The 22,824-nt window shown below is 38.8% G+C and overlaps 1 protein-coding gene across 5 annotated transcripts in view; it reads left to right on the top strand.

Annotated features, from left to right (window-relative positions):
- Positions 1-22,824, top strand: part of rbms3 (RNA binding motif, single stranded interacting protein) — a 629,442-nt gene that overhangs the window by 291,465 nt on the left and 315,153 nt on the right. For all 5 annotated transcript variants that reach the window (XM_057827865.1, XM_057827863.1, XM_057827866.1 and 2 more), the window contains exon 4: positions 14,508-14,599. In XM_057827865.1, coding sequence (XP_057683848.1) covers positions 14,508-14,599 — 92 coding nt within the window. The remainder of the gene's footprint in view (positions 1-14,507; positions 14,600-22,824) is intronic.

Here is a 22,824-nt window from a genome sequence, read left to right as displayed (position 1 = left end):
TTTTTTTTTGCCATGTGGTATTTTTTTGCCCTGCTAAAAATTGCAAAATTGGCGAGACTGTTCATTAGACATATGAGATCTTAATTTATCAACTTTTTTTTTGCTATATAGGCAAAATGGATTTTGCCATATGGTGTTTTTTTGCGATGTGGCAAAATGTATTTTGCCATGTAGCATTTTTTTGCCATGTGGCAAAATGAAATTTGCATGTGGCATTTTTTTTTGTCATGTCACAATTTTTTTTTTTTTGCAATGTGGCAAAATATATTTTGCCATGTGGAATTTTTTTTTGCCATGTGGTGTTTCATTTTTTTTTTTGCCATGTGGCATGTTTTTGTCCTGCTGAAATTGCAAAATTGGCGAGACTGTTCATTAGACATATGAGATCTTAATTTATCAACTTTTTTTTTTTGCGATGTGGCAAAATGGATTTTGCCATGTAGCATTTTTTTTCCCATGTGGCAAAATGAAATTTGCATGTGGCATTTTTTTTTTTTTTTTTTGTCATGTCACAATTTTTTTTTTTTTTTTTTTGCGATGTGGCAAAATAGATTTTGCCATGTGGAATTTTTTTTTTGCCATGTGGCATTTCATTTTTTTTTTTTTTTTTTGCCATGTGGCATTTTTTTGCCCTGCTAAAAATTGCAAAATTGGCGAGACTGTTCATTAGACATATGAGATCTTAATTTATCAATATGGTGAGTTTTCATTCACGGGCCTGACCTGGGCGGGGTGCAAAAGTCGGCCATTTTTGGGGGGAAACATGCCAAATTCAGCAAATGACTAATTACTAGAGCTGGGAATCTTTGGGCACCTAAGGATTCGATTACGATTCAGAGGCTCTGATTCCATTATAAAACGATTATTGATGCACCCCCCTCCTTTTGTTTTTTTTTCTTCAATGTTTTGTACATTAGTTCCAAAATTGTTCAAAAATCCTCTCAGGCTAAACCAAACTACTATTTCAGTATCAAGTTAACATATAACAGTAAACAAATATACAAAAATAACAGTAAATAAAAAACTCCAGTCCCCATTCTGTATCAGCAGCTTTAAACCACATTCAAATAAATTAATGTTGTGAATCAACTGTTACAGTTGTTAAAATTGCTCCCGTTATTCCATAATTACCCTTCTGTCTACTTTTGTCAAAGTTTTAACACTATTTCATCATTTAAAGATAGATTCAAGACAAGATTCTGCCGATTTAAGAGTATTTTAGATAAAAAGTTAATTAGGTTCGCTACAACAGAGCCTTCTAGAGAGGTCTACTGCTTTAAGATGGCGGCTGTTTACTTACGCCGGAAAGTCTGTCATTTCACATCTCTGTTCAATAATACATGGTCTAACACTGACGTCGTCTGTCTTTTTGCATCTAGTTCTACATATATATGATATCTACTGTAGCTGTAAGTTTGTAGCAACTAGCAACTGGGCGTTGTTTGTAGCGGCTGTCAGCCGCAGTCAGGTAAGATTTTTTTTTTTTTTATCTAGCGGCATGGGTTGAACATGATATTTACTCTCGGTCCATTCCTCATTGCGTCCCAAAGACCGCGCTGACTGTGTTTTACTTCCGCTTTACCTGGTATAATTCAATAATCGGAATTTGGATATTTGTGAATCGTTCTCGAATCTTCCACGGCCGAATCGTGAATAATCTAAGAATCGGAATTCTGCACGCCTCTTTTAATTACTCCCTGATACAACATTTAGTCTTTTTCATATCTGGCATGTATGAAAGGTATCGCAGCCTGAACACGACTGCATTGAATATTACCCATCAGGCCTTTAGAACTGGCACTGCTAAACTCACAATGATGCGTCTGCTGCACTGGTGGTGAGCGTTGTGAAAGCAACCAAGGCGACCAAGTGGATCAATAGCTGGTGGGAACCAATCTAAGTTTTTCGAGTCAGCTTGTCGGGTCTTGAGTCGTTGCCTCACAGGTCGAGTTGAGTCTTGAGTCTCGGACCCTCCCAGCTCAAGCGAGTCAAGTCCGAGTCCTTCAATTGTCTGCAAATAAAGCTCGGCTTTGTATTTTTTTGTTGGTTATAAAATGATATTTTGTTTTCACTTGAACATCTGCAATATCAAACCTCCAGGGTCCCTTTGTAACAGCATGAACTAATCTGGTCTTTTTTGGGTGCGTGTGGTCTAGTAATTAATCATTAATTTGATGAGAATTCTGTGTGGAATTATCCATTAATCCGTCCTTCCATTCATTTTCTATACTGCTTTTCATCACTTGTGTGTTTTGGAGCTTGTCCAATCGAGCTTTGGCTAAGAGGTGGGGGCAACCCTGGACTGGCCCCTAGCCAATGGCGGGGCAATTGCGTGGAAATAATTGTTCGTTAATGGCGTCTTCAAACAAGGGAGGTAAAATGGGAAGAAGGGCAACATGAAATCAGCTATGGAAAATTCCAACAGGCAATGTTATTCGGCTTAATACAACACTGCCATTCAAGTCAGAAGTTCTATGACAGTGATTTAATGAATCAATTCATGATGATATTTTTTTCTCTGAAGAAAAATAAGACCACAATTGCCCTTAAGATGCAAAAAAAAAATCCCCCTTCACATAAAAAGTTTAGATCATAATAAAATGCTTCATCAGTATTTGGCAATATCACATCAACATGTCATTGTTTGAAAGTTCGGGTGAGGTTAGTTTGGCTCTTCATTCTTTTCTATTATGACAAATTATCTCGTGAAATGCTCACCAAAAGTCTAAGAAAATGTCAGCGTTCAAGAAGAAGATGTATATCATGCTGGACCTCAACAATGCTAGCCTTGGGGAATTATTAACTCTGTGATTTTTGCGCAACTTATTTCTAATGAGCGCCCATCTTGAAAAAGATAAATTGACGGTGAATTAGAGATCTCGCATTGGTTCTGAGGTTATTTGAGTTCAACTGTAGAGAATTTAATGCACATAGAAAATACTTTTTTTTTTTTTTTGACCATTTTCTACATATTACCATGTATTACACTGCTGGCCAAAGGTATTTGCACCCCTGCAATTCTGTTAGATAATGCTCAATTTCTCCCAGAAAATGATTTGTAATTACAAATGATTTGGTAGTAATATCTTCATTTATTTTGCTTGCAATGAAAAAACACAAAAGAGAATGAAAAAAAAAAAAATCATTATCATTTTACACAAAACTCCAAAAATGGGCCGGAAAAAAGTATTAAAGCACCCTTTGAAATATCATCTGATCATTCTCTAATTTGTGTAATTGACAGCACCTGTTACTTACCTGTGGCACATAACAGGCGATGGCAATTACTAAATCAAACATGCAGCCAGTTAAAATGGATTAAAGTTGACTCAACCTCTGTCCTGTGTCCTTGTGTGTACCACATTGAGCATGGAGGAAAAAAAAGACCAAACACATGTCTGAGCAAAATTGTGAGCAAGCATGGGCAATCTCAAGGCTACAAGTCCATCTCCAAAGACCTGAATGTTTCTGTGTCGACCGTGCACAGTGTCATCAATAAGTATAAAGCCCTAGATGTGGACGCAAAAGAAAAATTGACGAGAGATTTCAACGAAAGATTGTGCGGAGCAGCGGACGGTGGATAAAGAACCTTGACTAACATCCAAACAAGTTCAAGCTGTCCTGCAGTCCGAGTGTCAACAGTGTCAACCCGTACTATCCGTTGGCGTCTGAATGAAAAAGGACTCTATGATAGGATACCCAGGAAGACCCCACTTCTGACCCAGAGACATAAAAAACCCAGGCTGGAGTTTGCCAAAACTTACCTAAGAAAGCCAAAAACGTTTTGGAAGAATGTTCTCTGCTCAGATGAGACAAAAGTAGAGCTTTTTGGGAAAAGGCATCAACATAGAATTGCTGTAATTCTGGTTCACAGCCTTGTCACTTCCCGCCTGGACTACTGCAACTCTCTCTTCTTCGGCCTCCCTCGTAAAACTCTCCGTAAACTCCAACTGGTCCAGAATTCAGCTGCCTGCATCATAACCCGCACCCCCTCCATCCACCACATCACTCCAGTCCTCCAACAGCTTCATTGGCTCCCGGTCCACTTTCCCTCAGATCCTCCTCCTCCATACAACTGTCTGCTCGTCTAAGCACCATGGCTGTGGAATTTACTCCCACCCGACCTCAGGAACAGATTCCCTCCCCCTTTTTCAATCAAACTCACCTGTTCAGACTTGCCTATCCACAATAATCACTCATTTCTGGTCTGTTTTTGTTTTTTTCTTCCCTTATATCTCTTTTAGTATTTTAAAATTGCCTTAAATGTTCTATACTTTCATTTTCTCACTTTTAATATGTTACTGTACGGCGACCATCAAATAAAATGTATTATTATTATTATAATAGAGTTTACAGGGAAAAAAAAAAAAAAAAAAAAAAAAAAAAAAAAAAAACAGGCCTTCAAAGAAAATAACACGGTCCCCACAGTCAAACATAGCAAATGTTCCCTGATGTTTTGGGGTTGCTTTGCTGCCCCTGGCACTGGACTGCTTGACCGTGTGCATGACATTATGAAGTCTGAAGACGACCAACAAAGTTTGCAGCATAATATAGGGCCCAGTGTGAGAAAGCTGGATCTCCCTCAGAGGTCATTGGTCCTCCAGCAGGACAATGACCCAAAAAACACACTTCAAAAGCACTAGAAAATGGTTTGAGAGAAAGCACTGGAGACTTCTAAAGTGGGCAGCTCATAAGATAATTATTAAATGGTTATTAAATATTAGCTTTTACCAATGAAGGCTCACAAAGAGACATTTTAGTGATTGACAACTATAGACATGTTTATTTCTTGATAAAACTGTCTTGTCATTCTGACCGGTTTAAACCGTCTTTTAACAGTACAATGACCCAAAACACACTCCACTAAGCACTAGAACATGGTTTGAGAGAAACCACTGGAGACTTCTGTAGTGGCCAGCAATGAGTCCAGACCTGAATCCCAGAGAGCACCTGTGGAGAGATCTGGAAATGGCACCCTTTTAAATCTCAGTGACCTAGAGCAGTTGAGCAAAAAAGAATGGTCTAAAATTACAGAAGAGCATTGTAAGAAACTCATTGATGTATACCGGAAGCGGTTGTTCGTAGTCATTTTGTCTAAAGGTTGTGCTACTAAGTATTAGGCTGAGGGTGCCAATACTTCTGTCCGGCCCATTTTTGGAGTTTTGTGTAAAATGATCATTATTTATTTAATTTTTTGTCATTCTCCTTTGTGTTTTCTCATTGCAAGCAAAATAAATGAAGATATTACGACCAAAGCATTTGTAATTGCAGTCATTTTCTAGGAGAAATTGAGCATTATCTGACAGAATTGCTTGGGTGCCAATACTTTTGGCCAGCACTGTATGTGAAAAATTAGTTAAAAGTAGGGCTGTGAAAATTATCGCGTTAACGGTCGGTAATTAATTTTTTAAATTAATCACGTTAAATTATGTGACGCAATTAACGCACATGCCCCGCTCAGATTGAAATGTCAGCACAGGGTCATATGCACTTGTTACTTGTGTTTTTTGGAGTTTTGTCTCCCTCTGCTGGCGCTTGGGTGCGACTGATTTTATGGGTTTTAGAACCATAATTATAATGAACATCAACAATTTTTTCATTGAAAATTTTACAAATTTTATTAAAACGAAAACATTAAGAGGGGTTTTAATATAAAATTTCTATAACTTGTACTAACATTTACCTTTTAAGAACTACAAGTCTTTCTATCAATGGATCGCTTTAAGAGAATGTTAATGTTAATGCCATCATGTTGATTTACTGTTATAATAAACAAATACAGTACTTATGTACAGTATGTTGAATGTATATATCGGTCTTGTCTTTCCATTCCGACAGTAATATACATAAAAATACTGCATATTTTATAGATGGCTTGAATTGCGATTAATTACGATTAATTCATTTTTAAGCTGTGATTAACTCGATTAAAAAAATTTTAATCGTTTGACAGCCCGAGTTAAAAGTAATTAGATTACTTTTTTTGAAGCGTAATCAGTAATTAAATTACTTTTTCAAGTCATCGGTGACAACACTGTTCATAGGTAGCAAGGGCATGTGATAGTACATTTCTTGTTGTCTTGTTTGTTCTTCTCCTCTTCTGTCTGCCTCCTTCCTTTCTGTCCCACCATAACACTTTTCTGTTCGCTGCTTTCTGCTAATAAATAAAAACATAATGAACAACCGCTATGGGAGTACCGTAATTTTCGGACTATAAGCCGCCACTTTTTCCCCTCATTTTGCATCCTGCGCTTTATAGTCCAGTGCGGCTTATTTATTTGGGTTAATAGGTAAGAATTTTTTTCACTGTGGTGTCATAAGACTGTCATAATGATGACATGACACTATCATTTGCATTACTGAATGCTTATGACGGATGTCATTAAGTGTTATCCAGCAAATTATGTCACTTACTCCATTTATGTCCAGCTCGGATCTTTGAAATCCATTCAATAGTGAGACGATTTGCCGGATAACACTAAATGACATCTGTTATAAGCATTCATTAATGCTCATGACCGTGTCATGTCATAACTATGAATGTCTAATGACAGTCTTTTGGCGCCACTGTCAAAGTGTTACCAAACACCATAACTAGCAATTAATGAAACAACTGGAACAGCAACTGAAGAAAAAATAGCACAAAACATGAATTTTGATTGACATTAACATATGTAGCGCTGCAATGAATGCTAGGAGGCATGTTGGATAACAACAGTGTTGACAGCAGGTGGCCGAAGAGGTTGACTATCAAGGGAGCATTGATGGCCAAATAAAGCTTCTTGAAGCAATCAAGATTGGCAGCCCATTGGTTCAAAGATTCATGGTGGTTCATTTGGTTATGACAGTCATATGATGCTGCTGTCAAATAAAGTATCACCGTTTAATATCTTTGGGTGTAAATATCTCCTAGTACAGTGAGGACCGCTGCGGCTTATAGTCTAGTGCGGCTTATCCATGAACAAATGTCGTTTTGGTGTCAAATTTGCTGGGTGGCGGCTTATAGTCAGGTGCGGCTTATAGTGCGAAAATTACGGTATATCAAATTCCCATGTGACACCTTAGAACTCTTCAGAATGTAAGGACACTCATATTCCTTTTCTCCGTGTCTAAGGAGCTGAACAGGACAGTTTAAAAAACTAAAAACAAGATGGTCATCATCTTCCCAATGCTCTACTGAGAGCCTAATAGACTTGATTCTTGGTTTCGTGTCATTACTTACTTATTTTTGACATAAGAGTCCATAAATAGTTTGGCCTAAAGATGAAGCATTTCAGCTTGTAGCATACAAGATACAATAAGTGCTCATTGGAGGAGCCAAATGTGCTTATTACCGGAGGCGCTTTACTGTCAATTGAGTTTCTTGATTTAGCTGACCTAAAGAAAACCTCCTTTTTTGGCTCCTTTTCACGCGTGCATGCATCCACACACATTGCTCTTCACTTCCTTCATTCAGGTTCGCCTCAATTTAGGTCAGCGTTCTCCAAAACAGTACTGAAAGTTTGATAACTGCACTCTTGGTGGTTGGGGTGAATATTAAATGGATAATTTGATGTTTCCTACGTTTAAAATGCTCATCAGCCGGAGGCGGCTTGTTACTTCCCGTTTGGTTATGCTGTAATATTTTCAAAATGATTGAAATCCTGCATCAGATACGCGTTTGTCATGTGAAATTCTGTAATATTTGTCTGTTTTTTTATCTTGTCTGGGTCCAGTATTTCAGGTCAGCAGAAACACAAAGGTATTTTTGCCATTTTTTTCCCCCATTGTGAAGCTAATTCTAACTCGAACATGAATGCTACGCTAACGCTAGGATTACATTTAGTTTCTGATGATCACTCAGCACAGCCCTACGCTAAAGCAACATTGCATATTCTCTTGCCAAGATTTAAAAAAAAAAAAAAATCTTACCGTGTTTCCAAACAAGCAAGATCAAACGCAGTCTAGCTTTAGACACATCCAAAACTCCGGTGAGGATGGTGAGGCACAGCACATCTCACAAGAATAACACGACCCAAACACTTCCATTGTCACAATATGAAAATGTCACGCATTGTGAACAGAAACGATTTCGCGTTTTCGTCTCGTAATCGTTTCGTCAGATGAAAACGTGAAATGTAAGGTTCTTAAGCTTTACAGACAGCAAACAAAGCAATTGTGCTTTTTAAGCCTTTTACTTCACTTTTGACAATATGTAAAGCTGCAACACACATATGCACACTTACAGTGGGGCAACAACAAGTATTTAGTCAAACACGAATTGTGCAAGTTCTCCCACTTGAAAATATTAGAGAGGCCTGTAATTGTCAACATGCGTAAAACTCAACCATGAGAGACAGAATGTGGAGAAAAAAAAAACAAACTGAAAATCACTTTGTTTGATTTTTGAAGAATTTATTTGCAAATCATGTTGGAAAATAAGTATTTGGTCAATACTAAAAGTTCATCTCAATACTTTGTTATGTACCCTTCGTTGGCAATAACGGAGGCCAAACGTTTTCTGTAACTCTTCACAAGCTTTTCACACACTGCTGCTGGTGTTTTGGCCCATTCCTCCATGCAGATCTCCTCTAGAGCAGTGATGTTTTTGGACTGTTGTTGGGCAACACAGACTTTCAACTCCCTCCACAGATTTTCTATGGGGTGGAGATCTGGAGACTGGCTAGGCCACTCCAGGACCTTGAACTGCTTCTTACAAAGCCACTCCTTTGTAGCCCTGGCTGTGTGTTTGGGATCATTGTCATGCTGAAAGACACAGTCACGTCTCATCTTCTATGCCCTTGCTGATGGAAGGAGATTTTCCCTCAAAATCTCTCGATACATGGCCCCATTCATTCTTTCCTTTACACAGATGAGTTGTCCTGGTCCCTTTGTAGAAAAACAGCCCCAAAGCATGATGTTTCCACCCCCATGCTTCACAGTGGGTATGGTGTTCTTCGGATGCAATTCAGTATTCTTTCTCCTCCAAACATGAGAACCTGTATTTCTACCAAAAAGTTCTATTTCCCAGTCTCCCATGTTGGTCTTAACAGGGACCAGTTGGATTCAGCCATGTGAAATGAGTTATGTCATGTTCACTTTTGCCAATAGAGGGCAGTGTATCCACCCAAATCAATAATACTAAATGAAAACATGTTCAAAACAAACCATTACAACGCCACTTTAATCAAACGAATACTGTTTTTTTCGAATAGAATTACTCAAGTTAATCGCTAATCATTTCAGCACTAGTTTCAAGTCTGCACAGATGTTTTCCATGAGTGGTTTGCGAATTGGATTGCGACTTAACATTGATAACTGACACTTACCAGTATGTTTCATTATTATTTGTAATGATCTGTCATCTTCTCCATTTGTTTTCACAATCTGACAGTGTGCAAAAGACATACAAAGTGCAAATCGCAATTTCCGAGGTGTATTTATTAAAGATCCCGATCGATCGGGTCCAATCACGTCATTTTTAAAGTATCGTAATCGGCAAAAAAATATCCAACATGCCTTTTTTTAAATATATATACTGTATATTTTTTATTTAAATCGTTTTCTAATTGTATTTAACGTTACAGACAAAATGTCTTACACTCATCCAGAGTAGTTTTGGCTTAAAGTAGGACTTTCAATTTTTTTGCGTTAACGGCGGTAATTAATTTTTTAAAAATTAATCACGTTAAATAATTAACGCATGCGCTCCACGACCCACTCACGTATTGTTGCGTTCAATCTATAAAGACGCCGTTTTACCTAGATAGCACTAAAAGGCAGCGTATAATGAGTAGAGAGACTTTTGACAGCCTTTGGAGCCATTTTTTTATGTGGCCAAAGCCTTACAATACCTCTCTCAGCAATTAAAAATAACGTGGGAGCAGAGGTTGCGCTAGACATTTTCGTTGTCTGTCATTTTGACTGACAGGGTCATAAAAATCCGGTCATAGTCTATTTTTACCCGTCACTTAAATTTTTAAAATGATATTGATGACATATTCAATAGTATTTAGTTTTCATTCATTTTTAATTAATATTGTAACGCTTTCTTGGCGGCGAAAAATTAGACACGGAAGTCGTGGTATTTTTCTCCCTTTTTACTCTGCTTACCGCCAGCAACTCCGCCCCCAAAGAAAAAGAGGCAACGATATAGACCCCAATCACCAACGTCACACAATGATCTTAATTGTGGTTGTCAGCCCAAAATCTTCTAGATATATATTAAATGCATCTTACCAGATATAAAATGACTACTACATAGTCTGTGGTGATCGTTTGGTGGCCAGATTTCTTGTCGAATTACAGCAATCCATCTCGCTCTCATCTTCGGGTCTCTCAGAATACGGTAGAACTTCAAGTCTCTCCGTCTATCTTCTCTGTTACAGCAACTAACCGCCACACACGCCTTCACCATTTTGATTATTAATATTAACGAGCAGAAAAACACGCCGTAATAGGAGGCATGTACGTAGCGGTAATGTGTAAACATGACGAGCTGACACACAATATGGCGGCTCAAGTCAGGGGGGCCGAGTTGTGACGTCATGTGATTGGGGTCTATACACAGGCGGCAATCTTGTCCATCAATTGGATGACGCGCTGGCACACCGGGTGCACCAATAAGAACCTCGCGTTGATGAAACCGGTCAACGACGGAAAATATCCGGTTAACGCGACCCCTGCGTGGGAGGCAATGTGGAGAAGAAAGGTAGTAGTTGATCATTTTCTTAACACCCTATGTTCTTTCCCAACACAGAGAAGATATATCAATTGGTGCCCCTACGGACAGTCATGGTTGCACTTCCCATCATGCATTTGGGCAGAAGTTAAATGGCTGCAGTATCATTTACTGAAAGCTCAAAAAACACACTAGATGGCAATATTTAGTCACAATTTACAAAGTCACATTTATCCTTTAAGAATTACAAGTCTTTCTATCCGTGGATCCCGCTCACAGAAAGAATGTTAATAATGTAAATGCCATCTTGAGGATTTATTGTCATAATAAACAAATACAGTACTTATGTACTGTATGTTGAATGTATATATTTGTCCAAGTTTTATTCATTTTTTCTTATTGCATTGCCAAAATGTATATGATCGGGAAAAATTATCAGGAATGATTGGATTTGAATCGGGAGCAAAAAAAAAGCAATCGGATCATGAAATATCGGGATTGGCAGATAATCAAACTAAAACGATTGGGATCGGATCGGTAGCAAAAAAAACATGATCGGAACAACCCTAGTATTTATCCTTAAATCTTTGGTGATATTCCAATTTTTTTGACCTCATGCTCATTCCAACTAAACAAAATTCGTGAAATGGCACTTGATTAGAAGCGCATGATTCAGAAAGCGGGATATGCGAGCACCCACTCGTTCACCCGGCGACTTGACGGTGCATTCTCCAGAGCATCCCTAAGTCATTTTCAGTTTTCAGTCATTGGCGCTTTTGATTTTTCAGAGGCTGTGAATCTGGCTGGCCCACATCATGCCGCTCAACACACAGCATATTAACACAACCCCATTTCACAGCCTCCATAATCCTCTCCACAGTAACAAATCTCTCAAAGGTTGACAGCATAGCAGAGCCGCTGCCATTTTTCTCTCTCTCTCTCCCCTACCTCTATTTTTCTTACACACACACATCCATAAACTCACGTTTATATTTCCCGCAAATATCGCAATTCTGTCCATCCGCGGCCTGTCTATCCCTCTATTTCTTCTTTCTCTCGCTCATATTTTACCCGACATTAACAGCCACAACCCATCTGCAAATTCATCACACATAGGAAAGCTGAGAGAATGAAAATCCAAGGCTGTGATTTATGAGTTATTGTGATCCCGACGTTCTCCGGGATGTATCGGAGACGAGGGGGGTCACGTCCGTGTTAATTAAAATTTGGTGGCGGATTAAAAGCAGTCAATGGTGCCCTCTGATCCACTGTTTCAGAAAGAAAGTGTAATTACAAAAGGATAATGGGTGTGGGGTGGAGTGGATGGGGGGCTTTCCGCCGTGGTTACCGTGGAGCTACAAATGCTCACGCATGTATGCACACGCGTCCTGGATTTCCGGCCACCACATTTTTTTAGCGTCGAACATCTCATTTACAGTCTTTACTGGTGGGCAGTTGATACGCAGTCCCTTTTTGTCTAATACAGGTAGTCCCCGGGTTACGATGTGCTCCATTTATGCGATTTCGACTTTAGTCTTTGCTTTCATCGACTCCCTCTAAGTCCATGACCGCATGTATCGGTAATGGTTTGATATCGGTATCGGATTTTTGGAGTTGGATAACATCAGGATAACGGTAATCGATTAAAAATTCATTATAGGGCGGAAAATACAGACAAGACTGAAAAAGCAGTTTCTGCTCTTGCACTGCTCTGAAACTGAAACTGCTGTATTTTAAGCCAAAACAACTGTTGTGTTTGATAGAACAATATGTCTATAAGCTGCCATAGCAGATTCATGGCGCATGAAGCCCCCAAACTATTTTTAATTTGCCCGTTTTACCCTGAAAACCCACGTTTACAGACGTCGCGCAACCGCTTTCGTTTCAACCCCGCCATAAAACGAAGGTAATTAATTATATATTTTATTCAAAATGTCTGTCATTTTTAGCTTAGAATCATTAATTGATGTATAATATTTCGTTTAAAAAAAAAAAAAAGACTTTAAAAAAATTATTCACTCAAACTTTTAAACAACTTGGCCTCCCCAAGTCCTCGATTTCTCGGCTGCAACTTGTTCAAAATGCTGCTGCTCAATTTTTAACAGGTACACCTAGACGTGAGCATATTACCCCCGTACTATCATCACTCCACTGGCTTCCAGTCCATTTTAGAATTGATTTCAAACTTTTACTGTTTGTTTTTAATTCCATTAATGGCCAGGCTCCATCTTATTTATCGGAAATTTTAACTTTTCGTAACTCTGGCAGGACTCTGCGCTCGACCGGCCAGCTTCTTTTAGATGTTCCGAGGTCAAAACTTAAACAGTGGGGAGACTGATCCTTTACGGTTGCTGCCCCAGGCTGTGGAATAGCCTTCCCCCCGAAATCCGCACCACCACAGATGTAGGTCTTTTTAAGTCTCTGCTAAAAACACACCTTTTTAGACTTGCCTTTTACAAAGATTAGGATAGCCTGCTTTTATTAGCTTAAGGGCTTTTTTAATGTTTTTGGATTTTATCGGTTTTATTGTTTTATTTGCTGGAATTTGTTTTGCGATGCGCTGTCTTTGTTTTATTTTATTTTTTAAATGTCGTTGTATAATATTTTCCTGCCATTTATTTTATTTTATTTTATTTTTTAATTTTCATTTTCTTGAGCCATGTTTTGTTGTAAAGCACTTTGAGGGCCTTTCGGGTTTTGTAATCTGCTATATAAATAAATTTGATTTGATTTGAAACTAATTACGTCACAATGAAAAAATGGCGTCTGTAAAAAATTCACGGATATTTACCTCATAACTATCACTGAATTGTGTTTTTTTTTGTTTCTGTCATTTTCCCCCCCGATATATTAGATGATAAATAATCTATCCAAACAAAGAAAAATGTGAAAAAAAACGTTTAAAAAGGTAAATATATGAACAAAAAAATCTTGACCACTCCTTGATGTCTGCGATTTCTGCATCACGACCCTTGTTATATTACCATGTTGCACCCATAAAATCCCCCCCAAATCCAGCTGTGGCCATTCACAGCTGTGTTTTGACACTCAGTGATACATGCGACATGGAGTTTTTGGATCAAAACAAGGTATGTACGCGATAATATCTCGTTAAAGTCATGGCGTCTGTAATTCTGCTCTCGCGTGCTCTCGCCGCCAGATAGGGTTTTGCTGTTTAAAAAAACCTTTTTTTAAAAATGCCCTCCTGTTCAAAATTTGTCTTCCCGAGAGAATTGAGATTTTAAGCTTTCCAATAATGTATCACACATGCATATCGGACAATTTTGAAATTTGGCCAAATTGGGGGTCTCAGAGTGGAACTTCAAGTCACCTGAGTGTTTTCTACCATAGGAATACTCAACTGAATATCATTGAAAATCTGAGATAATGTCAAACAGACTATCCATGCTCGGCAACAATTACTACCTTTATTAGTGCTTAAAACAACCCCCCTCCCCCCAACAAAATTGTTTTCCGTCATGTACTTCGCAGCTGTGTTTGAGTTGGCGTGCGCGAGTTTGTGTGTGTGACTGATTTGTGTGTGTTTTGTGTGGAGGTTGAGGTGAACAGGGTTCTGCAGTTTGTTATTAGAAAATCGCTCATCCGTGCCTCTAATTAAGATGCATAGCATCCCCCTGAACGTCAGTGGCGCTAATTATCAAACAATGTAGTGCTCACCAGATATAAGAACTGGCAGCCTCTGTAGTCATGTTACTAACCTATTACAGCTACAATTACCAAGCGTCTGTCATTCTCCTTGTTAGGCCTTTTATTTTCATTTACTAATGCCTGTCTTTATTTATTTTCCCCCTCCCTCCTTTGCATTTTTTCTCTTTTTCCCCTCTAGGCTACGGATTTGTTGATTTTGACAGCCCGGCCGCAGCACAGAAAGCCGTGTCGTCTCTCAAAGCCACCGGGGTGCAGGCGCAAATGGCTAAGGTAGGCTGTCTTCCTGCTTCCTTGTGTGTTACAAGTGGCAACTTGTCACTCACGCTGTACACAGACTTCAACATGTTCCAAATCACACACTTGACATGTGGCCACAGTGTGTATCTGTGACACTTTTATGATGGAAAAACATTTTTGGCATGGGTTTGTACACAACAGGATTCCTTTTTGATGTAAGTGGTTAAGGCGCTGCTGTTTTTATTCGCTGGTTATGTGTCTCGTTTGACAAGTGGATAATTATATTGTGTGCAGTTTTATTACCGTAATTTTCTGACTATAAGCCGCTATTTTTTTCCTTCTTTTTGAATCCTGCGACTTTTAGTCCAGTGTGGCTTATTTGTGGATTTATTTGGGTTAAAGAGTAACACTTGATTTGACAGCGGCGTCATAAGACTGTCATGATTATGACACGACATGGGCATTACTGAATGCTTATGACCAGTGTTGTTAATCTTACTTTAAAAAAAGTAATGAATTACAGTTACAAATTACTTCTCCCAAAAAGTAATTGCGTTAGTAACTCAGTTACCTGAATGTAAGAGTAATTAGTTACTTGGCAAAGTAACTGTTGATAATTTTCATGTATTTTTTTTTCTCAAAACAAACAAACAAACAAACAAACAAAAAACAGGTTACACAATGTGAAGTTTAAAGGGTTTTTGGCACAATTGGCAAAACTAGCCTAATTCTTTAATACCCTAAACTTAACTAGACACAGAGGTATTGCGATAACTAGATAGTAACCTTTGCTATGTGTGGAAGTCATTTAATGTTGTGAGTCAACCGTTAAAGTTGTTAAAATTTGCAATATTATTGCATTAGTTCCCTTCTGTCTATTTTCGACATGTGTAAGTTTTAAAACTGTTTCATTATTTAAAGATAGGTTTAAGTTATGTTTTGCCGATTTAGGAGCATTTTGGATAATAAGTTGCTTAGGTTCGCTAGGAAGTTTCTCTACAACAGACCCCTCCTGACAAGTCTACTGCTTTAAGATGGCGGCTGTTTACTTACACAGCTAGTTCATTATTATACATGTTGCTAAAGCCACCTTGTCAGTCATTTGCATCTAGTTCTGTATATACGTGATATCTACCGAAGCATCATGTGGGCATAGTTTGTCGGCTATCGGCTACAGTCAGGTATTATTGGAGCCAACTAGCATAGTAGCATCGCGTGTGCAACGGCTTGACACTCCCTTGCCTCCTCCCCACTTTTGCTCTGCTCTCTCGTCTTTGTGAGTCAGTCTTTTTCAGACTTTTCTCGCGTCAGTCAACCAACATCGTAACGCATAGTAACACACGCCTTTCCCGCCTCAGTAATGGTAATGGCGTTGCCAAGATGAGAAAAGTAATTCATAAGATTACTCACTACTGAAGAAAATAACGCCATTAGTAACGCCATTATATTCTAACGCCGTCATTAACACTGCTTATGACAGATGTCATTAAGTGTCATCCGGCAAATCATGTCACTAACTCCAAGTCAGATCTTTTACATCCATTGAAAAGTGAGATAATTTGCCGTGTAGCACTAAATGACATCTGTTATAAGCATTCATGAATGCTCATGACAGTTTCATGTCATAATTATGATTGTCTAATGACAGTCTTATGGTGCCACTGTCAAATAAAGTGTTACCAAATACCATAACTAGCTATTAATGAAACAACTGGAACAGTAACTGAAGAAATAATTAGCACAGAACATGAATTTTGATTGTTATTTACATCTGTAGCACTGCAGTGCATGCTAGGAGGCATGTTGAACAACAATAGTGTTGGCAGCAGGTGGCAGCAGAGGTTAACTGTCTCCCCCAAGGGAGCAGCGATGCCAAATGAAGCTTCTTGAAGCAATGAAGCTTTGCAGCCATTTGGTTCAAAGCTTCATGATAATATCCCATAACACAGTGAGGACATCTGTGGCTTATAGTCCAGTGCGGCTTATCTGTGAACAAATGTCATTTTTGTGTCAAATTTGAAGGGGGGCGACTTATAGTCAGGTGTGCCTTGTAGTGCAAAAATTACGGTAGATTGGAGGAGCTTGGGTTGCAGAGGTCATGCAAGCTATTTGGTGATGCTTTTTCAATGATGGAAAACAGTGGTTTATACAGTTTTTTCTTAAGTTGCATTGGTAGGGTTGACATTTCCCTGAAAATGTCATATTTTTTGCCACCAAGAGCCAAGATCTTGTTTATTGAGGTAAAATGTTCAAACTTCTCATCATCTAAATGTTGTCTGTAAGTACAATAATATGTGAATTGAAAGATTTAAGATGTTCATATGTGAGTATACGAATGTCTGCAGTTATATTTGTAACTTTCTGTATATATGCGTAATCAGCCTGATTAGCATAGCAGACAAAACAAGTACAGTTTGACTTATAGTTTTTCTGCTTATTTGTATTTGTAGAAACTACATAGACACATTTATAAAGCAAGTTTGGTCTGGTTATTTTGAAATGACTAAAATATGACTAAGACTTATACTGTCGGTTCTATCGTACAAAAGACGAAAATTAATATACACTTGTATGAAAAAGTATCAACCTTTTGAAATGTCTCACATTTCTGCATATAATCCTGATATTTGTCAAAATCACACAGATGAAAAAACAGTGTCTGCTTTAACTAAAACCACCCAAACATTTATAGGTTTTGATATTTAAATGAAGATAGCATGCGAAAAGTAAGTCAACCATCACATTTACTATTTTGTGGTCCCCCCTTTGGCAGCAATAACTTTACAACAACTCTAGCTGCAGATTAGTCTGGCACATTGATCAGGACTAATCTTGACCCTTTCTCTCTACAAAACTGCTGTAGTTCAGTCAGATTCCTGGGATGTCTGGCATTATTCAGTCTTTAGGTCATGCCAGAGCATCTCAATGGGGTTCAAGTCTGGACGTGTATTTCATTCTTCTGAAACCATTCTGAAGTTGTTTTACTTCTGTGCTTTGAATCTTGTCTTAGCTTCAACTGTCTGACAGACAGCCTCAGGTTTTCCTGAAAAAACATCCTGATGAACTTTTGAATTCATTCTTCCATTAATGATTGCAAGTTGTCCAGGCCGTGAGGTAGCAAAACAGCCCCAAATCATGATTCTCCCTCCACCACACTTCACGGTGGGGATGAGGTGTTGATTTTGGTGAGCCGTTCCATTTTTCCTCCACACATGACGTTGTTAGTCCCAAATGATTCATCTTTGGTTTCATCCGTCCACAAAATATTTTGCCAAAACCTCTGTGGAGTGTCCATGTGCCTTTTTGCGAACATTAAACGAGCAACAATGTTTTTTTTTTTTTTTTTTAGTGGTTTTCTCCGTGGAGTCCTCCCATGAACACAATTATTGGCCATAGCTTTACATACAGTTGATGTGTGCACAGAGATATTGGACTGTGCCAGTGATTTTAAAAAAAAATTCTTTAGCAGACACTCTAGCGTTCTTTTTTTACCCCTCTAAGTATTCTGCGCTGAACTTTTGGCGTCATCTTTAGTGGACGGCCACTCCATGGGAGAGAAGCAACAGTGCCAAACTCTCTCCATTTGTAGACAACGTCTCTGTTGGTCGATTGATGAACATCCATACTTTTAGAGATGGTTTCGTATCCTTTCCTGCTTTATACAAATCAACAATCCTTGATCGCAGGTCTTGAGACAGCTCTTTTGACCAAGCCATGACGCACATCCGACAATGCTTGTCATCAAGAAATTTCTTACCATGTGTGTGTTTTATAGTGGGCAGGGCAGCTTTAAACCACTCTTTATTGACTGGGCACACACCTAACTTAATTTTTTTGGTAAAAAATGGTTTCAGTTGCTCTTTAACACTAGAAGTCCCAGAGAATTTTGGTACACCTACTAGTCCCAAACAATGGCCGATGTTGTCTCTCCCCCGGAAAAACCCAGAGGTGGCAAAAATGACCCAAGTGCTTATGAATTTGCAAGTCGTTGTCGGACAGACAACAGCCATTTATATGGAAATGCAACCACTAGACATACATTAACTAAAGACGCAATGACCACAATCCATACTCCATGCCCCTTATTCAGTCCTTCTAAACTATAGACACAATTCCTGCTTTACACTCAAATTGCAGTTCGAAAACGCTTTTTTTTCTTCTTCAAAACAATGTACACATTTGGGCCATTCTTTCTGTTGTTATGTGTGGCGTATAGGAGAAGTGAATTAAAAAATGTGTAAAAAGTGTCAAACTTCATAAATAAATGTAATTAAATAAATGTAGCTTGACTTGAACTGGCACGAACTATCACATGAGTCACGGAGGAGAGGCCAAATTGGCCATTGCTAGGGAATATTAGGAGTGTTTGTCTTGGGAAAGGCCAAGTCGGCCTCTGCTGGGTTTTCTAGTGTTAATCCCCTTCTGTCATTGTTTGCATGTAATCCTCATTAAAATATGAAAACCTATAAATGTTTGGGTGGTTTTAGTTAAAGCAGACACTGTATTTTCATCCGGGTGATTTTGACAAAGATCAGCTCACATTTGATGCTGATTTTATGCAGAAATTCCAAAAGGTTCCGATACATTTTCATACCACTGTAGCTGTAGCAAAAACAACACTCCTCTAGTGTGACTTATTATTAGAAAAATACGGTAAATCTTTTGAGGTTCCACTATTTTATCAACATTCCAATTTGAATGTTGCATTGCAAAACCTGGTTTTTCTTCGCATTTCAAAATCTTCAAAAAGTTCATGTCCTTAGCCTTTTAAGACTGAAGAGAAAATCAGCGTAGGCATACGCTCAGTAGTGCTGCCTCTCATCTTTGATAGAGGAGCCTGCCGAAGCTAAATCAAGCTATTTCTGTGAGCGTCTCCGTGTCAGTCACACTAAAGCAATGAATATGGCGACGGCTGGGAGTGATTTTTCTTGGTGGAGATGCTGTGTATTTTATCTGATCCTGAAATCCTCACCCGCCTCCTTAAGGAAGCCAAAGAAGCGCTGATGAGATGGAGAATGGCGACGGCGCCGCAGCAGATGACAGACTTGATGATAACGATGAGGGTGGCAATTATTTTGATCAAATGGGATGAGATCTGACAGCAGGAGATGATATTCTCTGTGGCGCTCAGGTGTGCCATTTCTCAAATGCACCATTTGGCTCTTCCCTTTCCCCACCAGTGTCCTTCCTCCAATATTTATAAGAGGCCATCCCCTCAGAATACAGATAAGATGTCTTGCTCTTTGCCTGTCTCCTTTTAAGAACATACTATGCTTTGCTCACCTTTTATCAGTCAATATTTTCAGGGTAGTTGTCCTTTGACCGAACGCAACCGTGCTGACTGTTTTGCTGGAAGGATATTTGCATGTATGTTGTGTTCACGCAACGAATCCGGCAAGTGTTGTGTGCTACAGCACTCTGCTTTTATCACACTTGTGAGAGACATTAAGGAGTAGTTTGCTTTTATTGACTCCCTCCGCATCCCTCTAATGCCTCTACCAGCTATCACTGCCATCATTCGTCAGCCCCTCAACCCACCTACTCTTCTACTATGACCAAACTTAAAAAAATACATATCTGCTATCCAAACAAAAGCTAATTTGTATTCACATCCATCATCCATTCAGCTGTCAAATAGGGTATCATTCAAAGGGGACTTGTAGGCTCTAATAAGCCGAAATTGTTCTCTTTTACTAAAATATGTTATTAGAAATAGGGTTGTTCCGATCATGTTTTTTTGCTCCCATTCCGATCCCGATCGTTTTTGTAAGATAAGCTTGTTTTTATATGCCAAATATATTATGCCAGTTTGCTCTCCCATAGCTTTTATACGCGCACTCCCACGCTATTATGAAGAAAACAGTTTTAGCCCATAATCATGTGCTTACCGGTAATTGCTCACCTTCTACTGATAAATAGATACACACACATATGTTGATTCATCACACAACGTCTCAGGGTTTTTCCACCAAGCCACAGTACTTTGAGTGCAAATGTGTGTTCAAAACAAAGATATCTTGCCCGCTCAAGAGTGTGACTGTTAATTCAATCAAGAATGTGACTGTTCAATCAATGACTAGAGTACTGCCACGTTGGACAACAGTGTTGTAACTGTATTCCGCCCAGCAACAAGCCCTCAGTAAAAGTTAGCAGCGTGGGGGAGGTCGGAGAGAGACTTCGATGAGATATTGGTCGCGGAACATGTCTCCTGGCTCTCCCAACCTGCAGGTTGAAAAAGGTCAACTCTCTGACTCTGTCTCACCGTGCCCTGCCTTTTGTCAGCTTGCCTTGGGTAAATAACTAATTTAAAGAACGATTATTCCCCGATATTTTTTTGCTCCCGATTCAATTCCAATCATTCCCGATAATTTTTTCCCGATCATATACATTTTGGCAATGCATTAAGAAAAAAAATGAATAAAACTCGGACGAATATATACATTCAACATACAGTACATAAGTACTGTATTTGTTTATTATGACAATAAATCCTCAAGATGGCATTTACATTATTCTCATTATTCTTTCTGTGAGAAGGATCCATGGATAGAAAGACTTGTAATTCTTAAAGGATAAATGTGACTTTGTATATTGTGACTAAATATTGCCATCTAGTGTATTTGTTGAGCTTTCAGTAAATGATACTGCAGCCATTTAACTTCTGCCCAAATGCATGATAGGAAGTGACCAATTGATATATCTTCTCCGCGTTGGGAAAGAACATAGGGTGTTAAGAAATGATCAACTACTACCGTTCTTCCCCACATTGCCTCCCATGTTATTTTTTAATTGGTGAGAGAGGAATTGTAAGGCTTTAGCCACATAAAAAATAGCTCCAAAGGCTGTCAAAATTCTCTCTACTCATTATACGCTGCCTTTTAGTGCTATCTATAGGTGAAACGGCGTCTTTATAGATTAAACGCGACAATGCGTGAGTGGGTCGTGCAGCGTTAATTACTTAAAGTGATTAATAAAAAAATAAAAAATAAATAAAATTACCGCCATTAACGCATTCATGGTATTTCAAACCATTCATGATGCCATGCACCTTAACAAGATTCCCAGGGCCTTTGGAAGCGAAACAGCTCCACAGCATCACTCACCCACCCCCATACTTCACAGTGGGTATGAGGTGCTTTTCAGCATGCGCATCTTTCGTGGTACGCCAGACCCAGGACATTTTAAATCAAAATCTGTTGTCCACTGCCCGAAAGCTGAAGACTGGTCGTCACTGGGTCTTTAAGCGAGACAATGACCCTAAACATATGGCCAAATCTACACAGAAATGGTTCACCAGATACAAAATCAAGCTCCTCCCATGGCCATCTCAGTCCCCAGAACTTGTTTTGTTGGCAAAAGGGGGTTGTAAAAAGTATTAACACCAGGGGTGCTAATAATTGTGACACACATTATTTGATGTCGAATAATTATTTCTTTATGTGGGATTTTTTCCCCACTGAATAAATGCACTTGTATTGAGGGTTGGATTTTTCTCTTTTTTTCCATTAAGGTCCCATTTTATTTGAATTTTAAAAAATTATTAGAAGCTAAAAAACACATCTTAACCAGGGGTGCCAATAATTATGGAGGGCAGGTAGCATACATATTCATAAACAGCTGTTTGTGAAGTTTTGTGTTTGCACGCTACTTTCACTTACATCCTGTGTACCTCTTGGGGGCTAAGCCCCCGTTCTTAAACCCTAGTGAAGCCCCTGTTTTCGCCCTCTAGTTCAGTGACATTTTTGTGGTGATCATTTTTCTCGCTCTGGTAAAGTAATACCAATGAGATTTCCTTTCAATACCTTCACTGTGAGTGTGCAAAGTTAATGAAAATGATCCTCAAATTATCTTGTCGCATTTAGTTCAACTATTATTCAGCGAGTTTGACTTGGAAAAAAATTGTACATGGCTGTGTCTTTGCAGAATGAGATAAAGTTAGTGTTTGTATGTAATACAATATCCAACAAGAGAGTTAGCTACCCTCCCTGTGTTACTGTATTTTGTATTGAGAGAGACATTTATTATAAAACAGACAATGTTTGAGAGGAGAAAGAACAGTGTAAAGGAAACAGGAAAACAATTATAGGATAACAACAGCATATGCCAGCAATAACATTATAGGAGTTGAATTTAATCTACTGTGCAGGTATATGTGGACTGGGAAGGCAGTGATATACCCTTTGAGGAAGGGATGCGATGACTATCAGAACTAGACAGGAGAGGATAGGGTTGTGTGTGGTGGGAACGGCTTTGTAGTA

This window comes from Corythoichthys intestinalis, chromosome 22 (assembly GCF_030265065.1).
Source record: "Corythoichthys intestinalis isolate RoL2023-P3 chromosome 22, ASM3026506v1, whole genome shotgun sequence".
Lineage (NCBI taxonomy): Eukaryota > Metazoa > Chordata > Actinopteri > Syngnathiformes > Syngnathidae > Corythoichthys > Corythoichthys intestinalis.
The sequence above is the reverse complement of the archived record's forward strand: the minus strand, read 5'-3'. Positions and strand labels throughout refer to the sequence as shown.